Source organism: Parus major, chromosome 2, assembly GCF_001522545.3.
Source record: "Parus major isolate Abel chromosome 2, Parus_major1.1, whole genome shotgun sequence".
Classification (NCBI taxonomy): domain Eukaryota; kingdom Metazoa; phylum Chordata; class Aves; order Passeriformes; family Paridae; genus Parus; species Parus major.
The window spans coordinates 3700907-3718052 of NC_031769.1; the positions used below are offsets into that span (position 1 = coordinate 3700907).

Sequence of the window (17146 nt, forward strand, 5' to 3'; positions counted from 1 at the left end):
GAGTGAATAAAACTTTTAGGTGAAGAGCAGCTGCAGGACATTGATGTGCAGGATGATCCATGGAGGACAGCCCTGAGCAGGATGTTTCAGAGCCAGGTGGTTTCCTGGGGCTCAGCATGGGCAGCTTGGTTGCCTCATTTCTTTGAAAGCCAAACCCTGCACCTCAGCCCTTTGTTAGAAGTGAAATTCTCAAAGTGAGAGGTGCCTGATATGTCCAAGAGCAGCCTTTCGGAGTTTGTAGCTTAAATAAAAGAGAAAGGGTCTGAGCAGCTGGAAATTTGTTCTCCAAATTAACTCATCATGAGTCACTGAGGCTCTCAAACCAAATACCAATTTCATTCTGGCAGCCTGAGTTGTTAAACTCAAGAGGCCATTTTAACATTGGCTTAGCAGGGTTATACCTCTGAGTATATGAAATCCTCTCTGTAAGGATTTCATATGTGGGAGGTCTTCTGTTTGTTTTTTTGCTCAATTGCTTGAAATCTGAAAGATTTATGAGGCTGAAGGCCATAACAGAATTGCTTCTGGCCCTAAGACTGACTAATTTAGTCCTAGGAAAAATCCAGTGAGTGTTTTATGACAGGAAAATAGTGTTTGTTGCTAAGAAGAGTGGTTTGTTTGCTGTGCAAAAGACCTGAGGCAACAAAAAGTTGGTTACTGGATTGAGACTCTCCTTTGCTGTCCATGGGGTGAGATCAGTCAGTTCCAGCTGAGCAGCTTTCAGCCACTTTCTGTGTTTGTCCCACATTATCTGGCAGCTTCCCTGGCAAGCAGGGAGCCTGATCTGGCCACTGCCAAATCCCAGGAACTGCTCTGCCTGTTTGAGCCCCTCTGGAAGTGATTTTCATAAATGGAGTGCTTTGCTTTTAGCTGAGAAAAGATCATTTAATTGAAGATTCTGCAACTGCAATGCTGTAACTTGGCACTTGCCATCCTTTACCAATTCACAAAGAATCAGAAGAGAAATGCTCTGGTCTTAAATGACTGAAGCTGTCACGAGTAACTCTGTCTTGCTTCAGTGATGCTTTGTTTTCTGTCAACAGCCTCATGCCCTGCCTGCCTCCTGGAGCCATTTCCAGCAGCAAGTGTATTTCAGAAGTGCCCTCTTTTGTTTTATGGCTCTGTGTCCCAGCTCACTGCTGCTTATATTTTACATTGTGCCCATAATTTACATTGCACCTGAATGGGGGCTGGGGAGGGGCTGAAAACAGACACAAATATTTCCTGAAGAAGGAGGTTGTGCAGCTCTGCCTTGTTTAAGGTACAGCCAGCTAAGCCAGGATTGAAAACCAGGCAGTTCATGCTCTCCATTGCATTAATTCAAACTCACCCAGGTGTGCCTGTTCAGGAATTAACCAAATGTAAACTGTTCCAGCTTTGCCACTCCAGCACAAATATTTGTCATTAAATCTCCTTCTGTGAGCAGCTCAGCAGCCTCTAGGGCAGTCTGGTTGTTCAGAGGCTTTTCTATCAGTTCCAGTGGTTCTAGAGATGGAGGGAAGGGGAGCAAAACTAATAACTGATGACATGACAGTTTGAATGTTTGATTTTTTTTCCCCAGTAGATCCTGTTTCACTTGCTTGAATTGATTCAGTTGTGTTGTCAAGACAAATTCTTGTACATGGCTTTGCAAAAACACAAACCTCCTGTTTCATAGAGTAACAGAGGGATTGCAGGGGGATAAAGTGTGCAATAAACAGAATTTGCTCATTTGTTTTATATAGTTATTGATGTGTGTGTGTATATATACTCACTATATATGTTCACTTAAATGTGTTTTCCTGTTCAGGAGTATCAGATGCCTGAGGAATATTATCCACTGGAACCTGATCACCACATTCATCCTGAGGAATGTGATGTGGTTTCTGCTTCAAATGATAGATCACAACATCCACGAGAGCAATGAGGTGAGTGCTGGGAGGTGGCAGGGCCTGGAGTTCAGGGCATTGATATAAATTGGTATAAATTGGTATAAATTATAAATAAGTTTCTTGGTATAAATATTGCAGAGGACGCTTATCCACGTGCTCAGAGAGACTTTGATAGTTCCCTTCATTTCAGTGTCAGCTGGGCACTCATCAAACTTGATTAGCTCTCCAAATGTAAGATTTGACATCTGAACTTCAGTCCCATGCTTTGGGAAAACAAACAGAGAAATGATTAGTGCCCACATAAAGAAGATGTCCGTGCATAAATCTCTGTTATTATTCATCCAGACGCTCCTTTGAGAAAATGTAAATTCTGTTCATTTGGTGTTTGCTCTGTCTGTGTTTCTGACAGTCTCACACTCGAAAAGATGGAGTTTATGAGATTTATGTTCAACAGTTTCATGCTCTGTGACTTGCTCTCATGATAATGCTGCAAATCTTTATTGAGATTTTTGAAGTTATTTAGGAAAAATCTGCTGGAGACAGGACTCAAATACCTCTCAAAATGTGAGCACAATGTGCCAATGAAAATATAACCTGCAAATAAAAGGACAAGATCATCACATGCCCCAGTTTTCATTAACTCATCTTTTTCTCTGCAGCCTTTTTGGGAAAGGTGCTTTATACAAACCTGGTGATAACTTTGTTATGTGATTGTGGGATAAGCCAGTCAAAATAACAGTACCAAAATGAATGGGAACATCATTTATTGTAGCTATTGATGTGATCTCTTCTGTGCTGATCAGTGGAGATTAAATAACAGATACAGAAGCATCAATGTGGAAATATTTTGCATTAAGTTTATAATGCTTACCAAAAATTCAAGAAGGAATTGGTGAAGTTATCAGGAGTCTAATGGTGGGTTAATGTGGAGATCAAGAACCCTCAGTCAAATAAACAGAAATGTGTGAACTAATGACAGCTCTGCAATTTTGGTTTACTATTCAATATTAATAAATTCACAAAGGACTTGCTCAAAATTTATTTTATCCTGGTCTCCTATGGAAGTCATTAAAGGGGAGATCTCACCATCATTATTTATCTGTCCCAGAATCTTCCCAATCCACCAGCCAGATCCTCTTAGTTCTCACACAGGAAAAATTGACTTGGATATAATTCTATTTTTACAGGAAAATCAAGGCAAGGCAATTTGGTTTAAAGAAACTTTTGAAAACAAAATTCTTCAGCTTCTTCTGGGTTGTTTTGGGCTTTAATCCTATTTAAGGGTGAAGCCAAACTAAATTTCAAATATTAATGAAATAATACAGAAATGAAAGTGTTAACACATCCAAAGAGTTCTTTTTATTTCCATTCAATAAACAGAAATGATCACAGCTTGTGGATGGGCTGCTATTTTTGTAACTGTGCTTCTTGCCCAGTAAATTGTTAAACCTCAGAATTTTCCTGGGCTTGGTGCTGCACCAAACTGGGCTTGGTGCTGTTGTTCTGTTGCTCTGTTGGCCACCTGTAGAACATCAATATCTCCTGCCTATGGAGGCTAAAATAAAATTAACTGAAGGTAAAAGTTGCAAATACTTCACTAGAGTTAATTAAAAGGCTGGAGAATGGTGAGACCAAAATGACCAAAATCAGTGATAGCAGAGAACCCAGGTAATTAGAGCTGTGCTTCAGGGAATGCACTCCATGTCTGGAAGTTTTCCCAGACTTAGGTGGGCAGCAGTATGGAAATTGCCCTCAGTTCCTTGTGATTTATTGCTGGGATGTTCCCACCTGGAGGTCATTGTGCCATTCTGGGGACATGCCTTTACTGATACACAAAAAATTCCTGTTGAGGCTGTGGCAAAACTCAGAGGTGACATGGTGTGACTTAGAGAATGAAACACCAGTGACAGGAGCAGAGGAGATAAACTGGCTGATAAAAACATGCCTTTCAAATATTTTTTTCCTTTAAATGTCAGTTGTGCTTCTTCCCCTCAGTGGATACGAAGCAAGACCGTGACATTGACACAGCTCACCTGTGACAAATGGAGAAAAGCCTCTTGGAGGCTTTTTCTGGAACCTGAATTTTCCAGACAGATTTAGATGCAGCGGATCCTGCAAGTTATGGTCAAAGACAGCCACAGCAGAAGGTCACAGGTGGATCTGTGAGTTCCTGTCAGCACCTAAATATTGTGATTCCAGGCCACAGGATTAATCTGCATCCCACAAATGAATTCTACCATTGGATTTTTTAAGGGAAAAACAACATACAGAAAACTTTTAAATGTTCTCATGGTGATTTTAAAATATTCTCTTCTGTTCCCTTTCCAGCCCTGGTGTCGATGTATTACCACTGTCTACAATTATTTTGTGGTGACCAACTTCTTCTGGATGTTTGTGGAAGGCTGCTACTTACACACTGCTATAGTGATGACCTACTCCACAGATAAGCTGAGGAAATGGGTCTTTCTCTTCATAGGATGGTGTAAGTGACCTTTGTGGTTAAAATGGTGTTCTGTGGTACCTGGAATTGAAGTGTTAAAGACAAAGAGAGGCAATAATAAATATTATAAATCCCCCTGGGGTGAAATCTGGGCCACTCAGTCTGAACAGACACTTCTAAGTGAGGAGCTGACTTGAAAAAGAGCCTCACTATCTGCCAGGCCAACTCTAGGGCTTCTGAGGGGTTTGTTCCTAGAAAACAGCCTTTAGCAAAGAGTCACACATCATCTTTGTGCTGTCCTTGGGGCTACTCAAAGACTCAGCTGTGGCCAAGCTGCCTGTGGGATGCTGTGGTCAGCTATGGTTTGTGAGGTCAGAAAGGCATGTGGAAAACCTGGAGATTCTCCAGCTGAAAATGTGAGCAGGGATCTAAAGGACATGAGCTGTGATGTGAGGCTGAAGGAGCTGAGCTTCATTTATCTGGAAAATTAAAGATAAGGGGAAGATAAGATTTGTTTGGTACCAGGAGTGATTTGAAAGATAATTACAAAGATGATGGAGCCAAATTCTTCTTGGTAATAGCAGATGTTATAAAAAGAGACAATATCCATAAACCACAGACTGGGAAGTTCCAGGTGGATGTTAAGGAAACAGAAAATGTACCAGGAGATGGTGGAACACTGAAACATGTGACTTAAAAGCTGTGAAACCTCTGACCTTGGAGTTATTAAAAATTCAGCCAGGCTAAGCCCTGGCTGAGGTGGGTGAGTATTGAAAGTTCTGCTCAGAGCAGGGAATTGGAGCAAACACCATCAGAGGTCCTTCCCAACCAACATCTCATGGTTTGAATTTGGCCAGGAGGTGTTTGGCAGGACAAACCCCGTGCAGGCAGTTTGTTCACTTGGTTGAAAATCTGAGATCAAACAGAGCTAGTGAATCTAGCAGTTCTTTTCTGTTGAGGGAAGAAAGGTTTAAAAAAGTCACCAATATTTTCTTTTGTGAAAGCAAAATGACATTTTGTTCAGAAGTGCCTCTTCCTCTCTGCAGAAGTAATTGAATCACAGTTCTGAAGGCAGAAACAGCCTTTGAAACAAATGTCATTCAATCCAAAATCAAATGGCAAGAGAGGAGTTGCAGTAGAAAGAAAATGTTTATTTGGGGAGTTGATTCCATTTTTTTCCCAATAGTTTTCAATTCTCTCAGCAAACTGCAAAATCAGCTGCTTACACAGCTCTCACACACTCACAGACTGGTTTGATCCCAATGTTTTCACTCCCTACCTCAGTCAGAATCCTCTGGGTCTCTCATTACTAATTTTGGAGTGCTGTTGGCTGAATGAACCTTTCCTGCCACCTTTTGGGTGCATTCTGGCTCTGCTCTGCCTCCTCATACACATTTTTTTACCAGTCACATTCTCAAATCCCTATTCTTTACTTAACAAGGAAAAGTAAAATGTTTTCCTTCTTGAGAGAGAACATGGCTCCATTTTGTGTGTCCATTCCTCCCAAGAACATGGGGAGATGAGAGCACCAGACCCTTTGAGTCCCTGGTGAGCAGGATGGAATAAAACACAATCGTTTGAAGGACACAGGAGCCACCAGGGCGATGGGGCAGGAGATCAGAGCTGCTGTACTTCAGCAACTCAGCCCCATCCCCTCTGTGTTGTGGTTCCCTTTCCATCTCTTTAAAGCCTCCATTTCACACAGAAGGATCAGGTTAAAAGGGACAAATTTGTGTTAGGGACAAATCCACCTCTGCTGCTCCATGAGGGTTTGACACACGTTACCCTCACTGGGGTAGAAGCAGATACTCGTGAGAGTCACTGGGGCTCTGTCCTTGCACTCACCCCAGGGATTTCAGTGGTTTCAGAGACATCAACCTGCAGTCTGGAATGGGGGATGGAGCTGGTGAGGCTGGACTTGTCTGGGTTTTCCTGAGGTGAGAAGTTAAAGGGAGAATGGAGAGGGAAAAATCTCCCCTTTTAATTTTGACTTCTGTCTAGTCCTTGCCTGAGTGTGAGTCAAGAAGCCACTTCCATTTACTCTTCCTCCCTTCCAGGTCCCTCCTCCAGCAAATCCCCTTCAAACCAGCTGGTTTGGGAGGCCAACACAAACACTTGTTAGGGAGTGCAGGGATGTCTGTAAGGTTAAAAGTAGCTGGATCCTTCAGAAAGAGAAAAAAACCCCAAGAACTGTGATACTGCAAGATCTCAAGCTGTTCTTTTTCACAATCCTGTTTCATAAGGAACACTCATCTCAAATTGTTGCAAGTTTTGAAAGCATGCTTCATCTGGAGATCACAGTGTGTTTACAAACTTCTTGGACCCTGGGAGATAAAAACCTAAACACCCACTTCTAAATATTGTATTTTAAGATTCTGCTGTATCAGCTGCAGGAAAATAAAAAGGAACCAAAACTGCCTTTAACTCAGCCAAAATTCTTCTGGTCACTTTCATGAAAATATAGGTATTTTTGTGTTTGTTAGCATTTTTATTAACTTTCCCTGCTGGTACTAAAGTTTTGTTGAGATGATCTTTTTTCATTTTTAAATTAAACGATCTTAGCAGTTGTGATGTCTCAAGCAGACTAAGATAGGACCACAATTGTTTAGAGTCTCCCATTCATTAACTCAGACTCTCCTCACACAAATCTGAATTTACTTTGGTACCATGGACACATCAATCCAGCCATGATTAACTCCTAACTTGTTTTTGCTTCTGCAGGTATTCCCTGTCCAATCATCATTGCCTGGGCCATTGGCAAGCTGTATTATGAAAATGAACAGTAAGTGATGTTAATATTTGTGTTTGTGTGGCTCTCTAAACAAATTAGGAAATTAATACACATCTGAACCATATCCCAGGTCACATATTCCTGCTTCCACTGGCTGTGCCTTTCCTTCTTCCTCGGTTTGAGGAGCTGCTCCTTGCTCATGCCCAGTCCCTGCCTGATTTCTTACACATGGGATTGGAGAGCTCTCCTTCTTGATAAACATCCTTAAAGAGCTGCAGGTCTGGTCAGTTCCTCTGTCCCTAAGGATGGGTCCCCAGGGGGATCTGATCCCCTGATTCTTCAAACAGCTGGAATTTCCTTTTCTAAAATCCAGGGTCCTGACTTTGCTCCTTGCCAGAGCTTTTGTCCATTTGTCCTGAGCACAGGGGAAATCATGTGCTGCTCCCAGGAGGTCAGACCCAGACAGCTGGACACAGGCAGCAAATATGGATTTGTCTGCAGCTTCCAAGACTGTTTGAGACTGCCCAAAATTCAGGAAAAATGGGAAGTTCCTCTTTCTCCATCTGAGGATCCATTTAAGTTGGGTGGAGGTTCAGCTGGGGTTCAGGTTGTGTAGCTTATTGGAGTTTAAAAGCTCAAAATAGACAGAATGTTAAGGAAATGCTTCAACCAGCTTCCTAACTTTTTAATCTTTGTATTTAATAGAGGTCATTTTCTGCACAGTGAGGCAATTTTAATTGGTGCTGTGGCAAATATCCTGTCTGGGGTTTATCAGTTCTTTAGCAAAATATAGCAACTCTGAAAAAAAAATAAAAATAAAAAGTACTGTTAAACCTCAATTTAAAAGAAACACACACAAATTATTAAGTGTTATTGCAGTAATTTCATTGATGGGCATTTACTAAGGGGAAGAACATTAGTGAGATCTAATTAACAATAGTGATAAAACCAGTGTTGGGTTTGGTTATATAAAGAACTATCAGAGTGCCCAGAAGAATATTAAGTAGTGCTATTCAACAGAAATGTGTTTCACATATCTGAGTCTTATCACAACTGTCTTCCTAAATTGTCCTCTTCAATATTCAGGGGGTGTTTATTTATCCTTCCAGAGGTAAAAAAAGAATAAAAAGTGGTTAAACGGCTTTTATTTCACACATGCACCAAATAATTACCAGAGATGCAGCAAACAATTGTCAGTGATTTATGTTTCTCTTTGTGGTTTTAAAGAAATTGTTTTATTCCAGGAACAATGGCTTGTGTTGGATTTAAAGTAAGAGTTCAGATGATTGGCAGAACAGTTTTGCAATACCTTAGCTAGAAGTCCTAGTTGGAACAGTTAAGACTCTAAATATGAAGTATTGCTAATCAATTGCAGACATTTATAATGTTTCTGGCAAATAGCTGTCTCCTCTCAGATCTGGTTTACAACCTAATGAGATGAACACAGACCAGAAAAAAGCTGTTGAGTTTTTTTTCTCCACTACCTACAAAAGGAACCTTGGAGCACCAACTCCCCTGGAGAATCCTGTGTTGCAGAGTCTGTCTTTGGCCACAGCTTTCTTTCCTCAGTGTGGAAATTAATCCACATTAACTCTTCACTCAGCACAACCTTAGACTTCAGATAACAAATTTCAGCATTTTGGTCATCCAGCTAAGCAACATTTCAATTCCAAAGAGCAACAAGCAGCCTTTGCCCTGGAGCCTCATTTGTGCTCTACCAGTTTAGTTCCAAATTCTTTGCTGACTTTTCTAGCCCACTAAGTTCCACCACATGCCTCAGTCTGCTTCATATTAGTCCCTCTGCTAGAGCAGCCAGCTTCCCAGGAACTCTTTGCTTCTCTTAGTTCTCTGAGTTTCAGGCAATAAAAAATAGTTCTCCCAAAATACCCTTCAAAATCTTCTCTCAAATGTAGATCTTGCAAGTTCTGGAGAAATTTGTTTCCTGCCCTGGCCTATCTTGTAATTATTTTTTTTTCATGTCTTTCCAGCTACACAAAAAAAATAGAATTCAGAAACACAGTTTCATTCATTTAAGGCTGCCCTGGGGATTCTTCTTGGATGATAACTTGGCTGGAGGAAGTACCTTATTCCAAGTCTTGCTCTCATGCCCAAATTTTGGAAGATGAGTTGCAGAATTATCAATTCACACTCATTTTCAGCCAGTGCAGCAGGGAATAGCAGACATCTTTCACATTTCTAAAACATCCAAAGCTCTCTCATTGATTTGGAACTTAAAGGATTTAGGAATTGAGCCAAGAAAAGGCCAATAATTGTGAGGTCCTGAACTGTGTTCCTGATTCCAGCTGTGTACCTCAACACTCCTGTCCACTCAGAGCATCTTGCAGTGGGCAAGCATCCCCTCCTGTTATAGCAAACAACACATTTTGGAGAGAGGTTTCAAGGGTGAGGTGTGATCCACAAGGATCCCATCAGAACCAGAGCTTTCCTAATCCCAGTTCATTTCCCCTGGACTCGTGAGGTCGTGTTTTACAGACTCCAACCTCTTTGAGGCAATCTATTACATCTTGCTGCTTGTAAAAAAGCAAATGTGGCTCCATGGTCTCCCTGGCCCAGGAATTACCTTTGTTTCCATGTCTCCAGTTATCCAGTCTCTAAATTATCTGTTTCACAAAGCAAACATGGGGAAGGCATAACTTTTGCTGTAGGGACTTGTTTGGGGTATCCATGACAGGGAAGGAAACTCTCAGACCCTTGAACTCCAAAATCTACTTCCTAAGGGATCTGGAGCTCCAATGATCTAAGCCTGAAGGAATTATGAATGCAGAGTTGTCTTTTCTTGGTGGAATCCTGGATCCAGACCCCATGGCTGTAGCTGTAATACTAAATTAGCTAGGCCTGGATTAATTCCTAGAGCTCAACTTCCAAATACCTTCCAAATATCTTGGCCTCCAAAATCAGTGGAGCTGCAGTTTGTGGACTATTGGGAATGTCCTCTGGCTCCTTCTAGCTCCAGATTTGTTCCCCAGGAATAGTTTTGGACTTGGTTAGTTTTCAGCCTGGACCAAACCTACCCCAAGGAAAATGGAATGGTGTGAGTTCAGACCTGAGCCCAGTCTCTCATTCATTTACCAGCATAAACAGAGCAGATTTATTGTTCTCAGTGAAGAGGATGAAGTGAGTGTCAGTGTGGGTTGCTGTGAAATCACAGGGCTCTTGTGTAACACAGCAGGGAGAAAAACACTTGGAATTAGTGGAAGTCAAGCCGGTGCTCAGTCATGTGTGACACATCCAGGCTCTCCTCTGCTCTGAGGCCACTCACTTCACCTGTGACTTCACCTGAGCCCATTTCCCAGCCTGGTTTGGGTTGTCCCAGACAGTTTGGAAGGGGATGTTGGAGCAGGAGTTTGGTGGTTTCAGATGGTGGCTCTGTTCTGTCTGCTGGCTTTGGTGGCCATGGAATCATTGAGTCTTGGATCGTGGAGCTCAGCCACTCACCCAGCACTGCCAGGTCTTTCGCTAACCCATGTCCCCAAGTGCCACATCTACATGGTTTTTGAGCACTTCCAGAGTCCCCAGTAGTCCCCATATTCATCCAAAGCCAATGGGATGACTCCTTATCCATTCAGTGTTTTATTTAGACAGCATTTCCATGCAACTTGAGACATTTGCTTTAATTAGCAGCACTTACTTTGTGTCTCTGGGCACTGCAATGGATAACAGGGTTTTTCTTCTCTTACACAGAATATTTCTTTAATCTGTTTCTCAGACATCTCCTGTATCCTTCTTACAGCAGGTTCTCATATTTCTTGTAAATATTTACATAGACAATAGCCAAAACCATAGAGGGAACATGAATGTTCTAATGGCAGGGGAAAGTGGGGCTCAGATCTGTGTCCAACAACAGGTGATGTGCAGCAGAAAATTCAGTTATTTGCTGATTATTTATATGTGATTAAACAATGCAGTGAGTAAAGGAACCTCTCTACAGTGTCCTTCATGTTACAGTCTAAAAGTGAATTTACCTTTGCAAATTTATTTCTTATTTGTTTTGTTTTTTACAGGTGCTGGTTTGGAAAAGAGCCAGGGAAATACATTGACTACATCTACCAAGGGCCAGTGATTCTTGTTCTCCTGGTAAGTGTTTACGTGGGTGGGAGGACACTGCCCTCTCCCACTGAGAGGAAATTTCATCTGTCATGTTCCACATCTGCTTTTATGGGAAATAAGACACAAACAAGGCCAAACATCTTCAGGTGTTCTCTGAAGTGGCCACAGTGTATAACACTGCAAGAATTGAAGTGATTTGGTTTTGGCTGTTTCTTGGGGTTTGGGCCATTCTTTCCTCCTCCCTCTGCAGTGCTGTTTGCATTTGTACAAGGTTTTGAGAGGTGGGAAGGAGAAATATTCAAAGCCAGGGGGTGCATTACAATATCTGCTCATCCACTTGGATGACAACTACAGCAATTCTGTCACACACATTATTTAGAAAAATGTAATAATCACGGTCAGGAATTGCATCTTTCACATCTCCATTTTCTCCATCACCATCACTGCTGTGTGTTTGTTTCTAGATTTCCTGTTATGAAGTTCCCTTCCCAGTGCTGCCCACGCTTACAGGCTGTTTATCTGTTTACCCAACACTCTGTCTCCTGTGCCAACCAAGAGTAGGCAGAGGGAGAAGGAAGCTCATTCATAACCCACTTTGAGCCTTCAGCTGAAGCACGGTGGTGCTTTCCCAGAAAAAAAAAACATAAAAAAACCCAAAACTGAGTGTGGATGCAAAGCATTAATTAGCTATTAGTAAGCTGAAAAAAATTCTTCTGCTCTTCCAGGCTCAGTGGGTTCCCCTCTCTTAGGGAACCGAGGTTTGCTGTAGCTGCCTCTTATGTCACTCCAGCCCCCATGGGAAGGTGCAAATGCTCCTGAACAGGCCCCACTGGCAGATTTCTCAAGGCTGAGAATCCTCATGTTCTCACCTTGTCTGTGCCCTGTTCAAGGGAGTCAGTGTGAAAAAGGTTTCTGTGTTGCCCAGCAGCTGATCTGAGTGTGTGTCCTGAGAGCAGGAGAGTTCACTTCTGTGTTAATTGTTAAGATACAGCAAAAAGATCACCTGAGAAGAGAAAAAACCCCAACATAATAGGAGTATGTTTTTCTGTAAAAATTCTTTTATTTATGTTCTAAGGAGAGAAATAGCAATGGGTGTGATATACAAAAATATAATTTGTGCTGCTGAGGGAGCTTAACTTAAGGCATCACCATCCCAAAAGCAGAAAGCCTTTCAGTGAATTGACCTCACTGATACAGAGATTCCCTCACAAGTAAATCCTATTTAGACAACACAAGGTGGGAGATTTATGACATTTGGAGCACTTGGGTTTCACATCATTGCCTGGAAATCTGTGACTCTGAATTTTCCATAACCCTTTTAGTCCACAGGATCTGGGTATCCTTGGGTAGCATCTCTGACAGATACCACAGAGTCATGAAAATGTTTTTTTCTCTCCCCAGAACAGCACTGTAAATATTTAAAGACCCCAGAGAGACGCAGGGGTCTCTCTGGAGGTATAGTTGGGGGCTGCCACTTTCTATACAGGTCATAATATCTGTCTCTAATTTGGAACAGCCTTGAGACCCCTCTAAACTGAGCCAGTGACTGAAGAGCCCAGACCTGGTGCTGTGAATTGAACCTTCCTACCTTGGCCTGCCTGCACTTGAGCCCTAATTAAAACACTAATGAGATAACAGCAGTAATTGCACTGTGGAGTGGAAAGGAGCTGAGAGAAGTGACAGAAGCAATGTAAGGGTGAGCCCTTCCTCCCCTGGCTTTAGGGTTATTCCCCCCAGAAAGCACCACTGGGGGTGGAAAGCAACCCTCTGCACACAAAATCTAAATGGCAAATCTGAAAGCTCCTGTTGGAATAACTCCTAATTCCTAAAATCTGCCCCCCTGCTTTTGTTTTGTTTTTTGTTTTTTTTTTAATTTGAACTGTCAGTTCATTTTGGAGTGTTTCTAATTAAAACCCACAACCCCGCGGTGTCTTAAAGCCTCTTGACATGCTCATTTTTTGATCCTTATGTGAATAAATTCAAACTGCAGATAATGACTGAAGCATCACTTGCTGTTATTGGAGTCACTGACCCTTTCAAGGGTGCTGTGAAAAGTGCTGGATTAAGAGCACTGAAATCTGACATCTGCCACACACTCAGGGCAGCACAGCCAGGCGTCACCGCCCTCAGATGTGATTCTGTCTCTGCCTTAGCTCAGACAGGGACAAAGCTCTGCCTTCCTCTTCCCTCCAGTGAACAGTGATCACCTCAAGTGGAAAACACAGGGATTTCAAAAATAGGACAACTCTGGGACCACTTTCAGTCACCGCTCATGAGTTGGATTTGAACTAATGAGGAATTGAAATGGAGCTGCAAATTGTGTTTTGTGAAAGAACGTACAGGACAGGACACAGTCCTCATGGAGCAAAGGGGAATGGCTTGAAGATGATGGAGAGTAGATTAAGATGGAATATTGGGAAGAAATTCTTCCCTGTGAGGGTGGTGAGGCCCTGGAACAGGGTGCCCAGAGGAGCTGTGGCTGCCCCTGGATCCCTGGAAGTGTCCAAGGCCAGGCTGGACGGGGCTTGGAGCAACCTGGGATGGTGGAAGATGTCCCTGACCATGGCAGGGGTGAAACTGGATGGGCTTTAAGGTCCCTTCCAACCCAAACCCTTCTATGACAATTCTGTGAGACAACTATCCCAGGCCTCTGCTGGAAAAATAAAGACACGTGAATATTAGAAGAGGAAATGAGTGTAACACTGAAAGCTGAAATTCTAAATACTCCATGAAATTACAGTTCCTGTGCTCCTGGGAACACTCCACCAGTTAGAATTGGCTTCACCCACCTGAGTGAAGAGCCAAGAGCTCAGTGTCCAACTCAGGGTGAGCTTTGGTTTCCTCTTGGACACATCTTTGTGAGTTCCAGAAGCATCATTCCACCAACCAGTGACAATATGATTAGAGAGCTGAATATTCTTAGAGGGATAAAACTTCCTTCTAAAGATGCAATTCTGTTTAAATAACATTTTTAAGGATTTTTTTTTTGTGTGTCAAAAATTACTTTCCACAGATTTTGATTTCTCATTTTCTTACCTCAGGATGGTGTGAGACAAGGAACAGGTCATGCAGGAGCTCTAAGCCTCACTGGGAAATAAGGATTAGCCTAAAAAAGGCCTTTGATCATGGCAGCAGCCCTCAAGTCCACCTCTGGATCACATTACTGTGTTGTATCTAGGGTACAAAATCTTTGAATGAGGCAGTAGAGTTGCTTGATTGATTGATTGATTGATTGATTGATTGATTTTCTACTTGTCTGTAGAAGGAGCTTAGAGGTTGACTTGGGCTGAAAACAGGGAAAGTATTTCAGACACAATTTCAGAAGAAAAGGAAACTTTTAAGTGCTGATTCTGTATATTGAGCAAGAAACCTGTATCTTTACTGGCAAAACATCTGAGGGAGAAAATTTAGGTAATCATCTTTTTTTTGTTTGTTTCATTCCTGAATGGATTTTGATTTTCACATATCCCACAAGAGAACTAATAACTGAGCACATTGGATGCTCTGAAATTCAATTTCTGATAGCACTAGAAAAACACACTCTATAAGGTATTTTCTCTTTAAATGATCACATTGGGGTTTTTCAGTTCTGATCTGTTTTCTCAGAGTCACATTACTGAGTTTTAATCACACATCCCTCTCTGAAGCTAAAGAAGGGGTTAGGAAAAAAATGCCAGGGAATTTCTTCCTGATTTTGTTAAGGAAAACACATTTCTTGCAAGTTTAAATGAAAAACTGCCAAAGAACTGCTGAACCACGAAAACACAGCAGAGGAAAAACCTCAGAGAAGAGGCACCAGGGGCAGTTCCCTGAGCTGCTTTTTCCTCAATAACTTCTGCTGTGAATTCACCCCAGCTATGAACCCCTCTGCAATATTTCTCTGAGCTAAGACTGTATAAATCTGTAATTTTTCAAACAGGCAGATCAATTTTTTTTCCCAAAAAAAAATTTTTTTTCCCTTTCACTCTGCTTTAATAGATTTTTTTTTTTTTTTTTCCTCTTGTGCTCAAGAACCGAACAGTTTTGCAACCTCTGGGATTTTTGGTGTCTGGTTGAAAAGAATTCAGTACAACCAATTAGCTGCTGGAGTGAGTGGGTGTATGAGGTGGGGGAAGACCTGGATTTCACTTCTGCCTCTGCCTTCATCATTTATTTAATTTTCAATAAGTGAGATTGCTGCTCAGAGCTCAACTTCCCCAGCTACAAAGCCACTTTAATGATTATCTGTTTTAGAATTATCTATTTAAAAATTGTCCTCCCTTGCTTTGAGATTCCTGGATGACAAGTAGAGGAGTTAAGGGTCCTTGTTTCAGTGTGGAACTCTGCTCAGGAGAGAAAAGCACAGATAGCCAAAGGTTTTCATGATGTGCTGCTCATTAAAGATGCAGCATTTTTGTGGTGACAAGATCAAAGCTGGCCCCAGTAATCAAGGTGTGACCACACAAATGAATTTTTACATCTGCATCCTCTTGCCTGGTTTATTTTCTTCATCAGTAATTCCAAGCATTTCTTTTTTTGTTTCCTTTCTCCTGCTGGGAACTGAGATGAGGTTTCAGGGAGCCAGAGAGTGTAATTCCAGCATTTCTACTGTGAATGAAAACTCCCAAAGCTCATAACTCTCCATGTAAAGCTGAGATTGTTTGTCTCCCCTGTGGTGTTACCTTCACATCAGGTGATTTTCTGTGCCAGATTATTGCCTGATCACTCAGTCCCTGCACAGCTCTTTGCAATCAGTCTTGATTTTTGCTGTTGTAAGCACTTTACTGCCACTAAAAATCTGTCAGCCTGTTCTTCAATCCCTTTTACAGATCACTGAGATTTGTGTGAAACAGCACAGATCTTTCCATTGAAAAATCAGAATAATATATGTGTGTATATATGTGTTTATACACATATGTATGTATTCCTGCCCTTTTTCCCTTGTGTTCTTATCCATGGTGATCTCCCCTTCAAACCTGCAACAGCCAAACTTCTATGGGAACCTTTGGAGTTTGGAGTTTGAACTTCTTTCAGAAGATTGTCCACTGGATCTCCCTTGTCCTCATATTGACTCTTTCAGAGAACTTCACAAACCACGTCATTCTTCCCTTCACACCTCGTTTCTCTTCTTTACTAAGAATTTGTCCAGACCAGCTTCAGGTTATGGGAAACACCAGTATCTCAATGTAGCAACCATTGGCTGATGTTCTGGAAGGCTGTGACAGGAAAAAAAATTGACAAAAACAAAGTTTTCATAAGTGAGAGTTGTGTTTCCACTATCCCAGGGTGTTCCAAGCCTGGTCCAACCTGGCCTTGGACACTTCCAGAGATCCAGGGGCAGCCACAGCTCCTCTGGGCACCCTGTGCCAGGGCCTGCCCACCCTCACAGGGAAGAATTTCCTCCTTATATCCAATCTAAACCAACTCTATTTCAATTTGAAGCCCTTCCCCCTTGTCCTGTAACTGTCTTCACTTCTTTTGATCTGCCATGTTCCATTTCAAACACCACAGTCCACATTGCTGAAGTTCCTCTGATCTTCTAAAGAAATCAGAGTTTTCTCACTCACTATTTTATGTATAGAAATGTCTCACCTGTGTATGTAGCTGTGTGCATTTCATTTATGGGGTTTTTTTGCTGAAAAGCATTCCCCAGTCCTGTGCAAGCATCCTCCTTGCTGATGCACTTGCTTGTCTGAATATTTTCTTAGTTTCTACTGACTCTCTTCACACTTCTGTTTTCACTTCTGCATTGTTCTGTTCAGAAACTGAGATATTATTATTGATTTTTTTTTAATTTCCCCTTCTCCTTCCTCTCTGAATGGCTTATGCTTCTTCTCCAACACTGATCAAATTAGTTTTCCTATTGATTTTTTAAAACTTCTTTTCTCTAAAGATGAGCAGTTCCTCCAGTGCTGCAGGTTTGCAGTTCATGACCTGTTGACATCCCCAAGTTCTTCTTGCAAGGCTTTGATCGTAATTTCTGCTGTTTTGCATGCAGGTTGTGCTGTCTGCACGGGGCACAGAGATAATGTGCTGGTTTGAGTACAGTCCATCCAG

General features: G+C 41.9%; 1 protein-coding gene across 4 annotated transcripts in view; it reads left to right on the plus strand.

Annotated features, from left to right (window-relative positions):
* The window catches only part of CRHR2 (corticotropin releasing hormone receptor 2), a 135942-nt gene that overhangs the window by 93461 nt on the left and 25335 nt on the right, over positions 1-17146 (plus strand). For all 4 annotated transcript variants that reach the window (XM_015619948.3, XM_015619950.1, XM_015619949.3 and 1 more), the window contains 4 exons: positions 1790-1907; positions 4200-4353; positions 7033-7093; positions 11065-11137. In XM_015619948.3, the coding sequence (XP_015475434.1) occupies positions 1790-1907; positions 4200-4353; positions 7033-7093; positions 11065-11137 (406 nt within the window). The remainder of the gene's footprint in view (positions 1-1789; positions 1908-4199; positions 4354-7032; positions 7094-11064; positions 11138-17146) is intronic.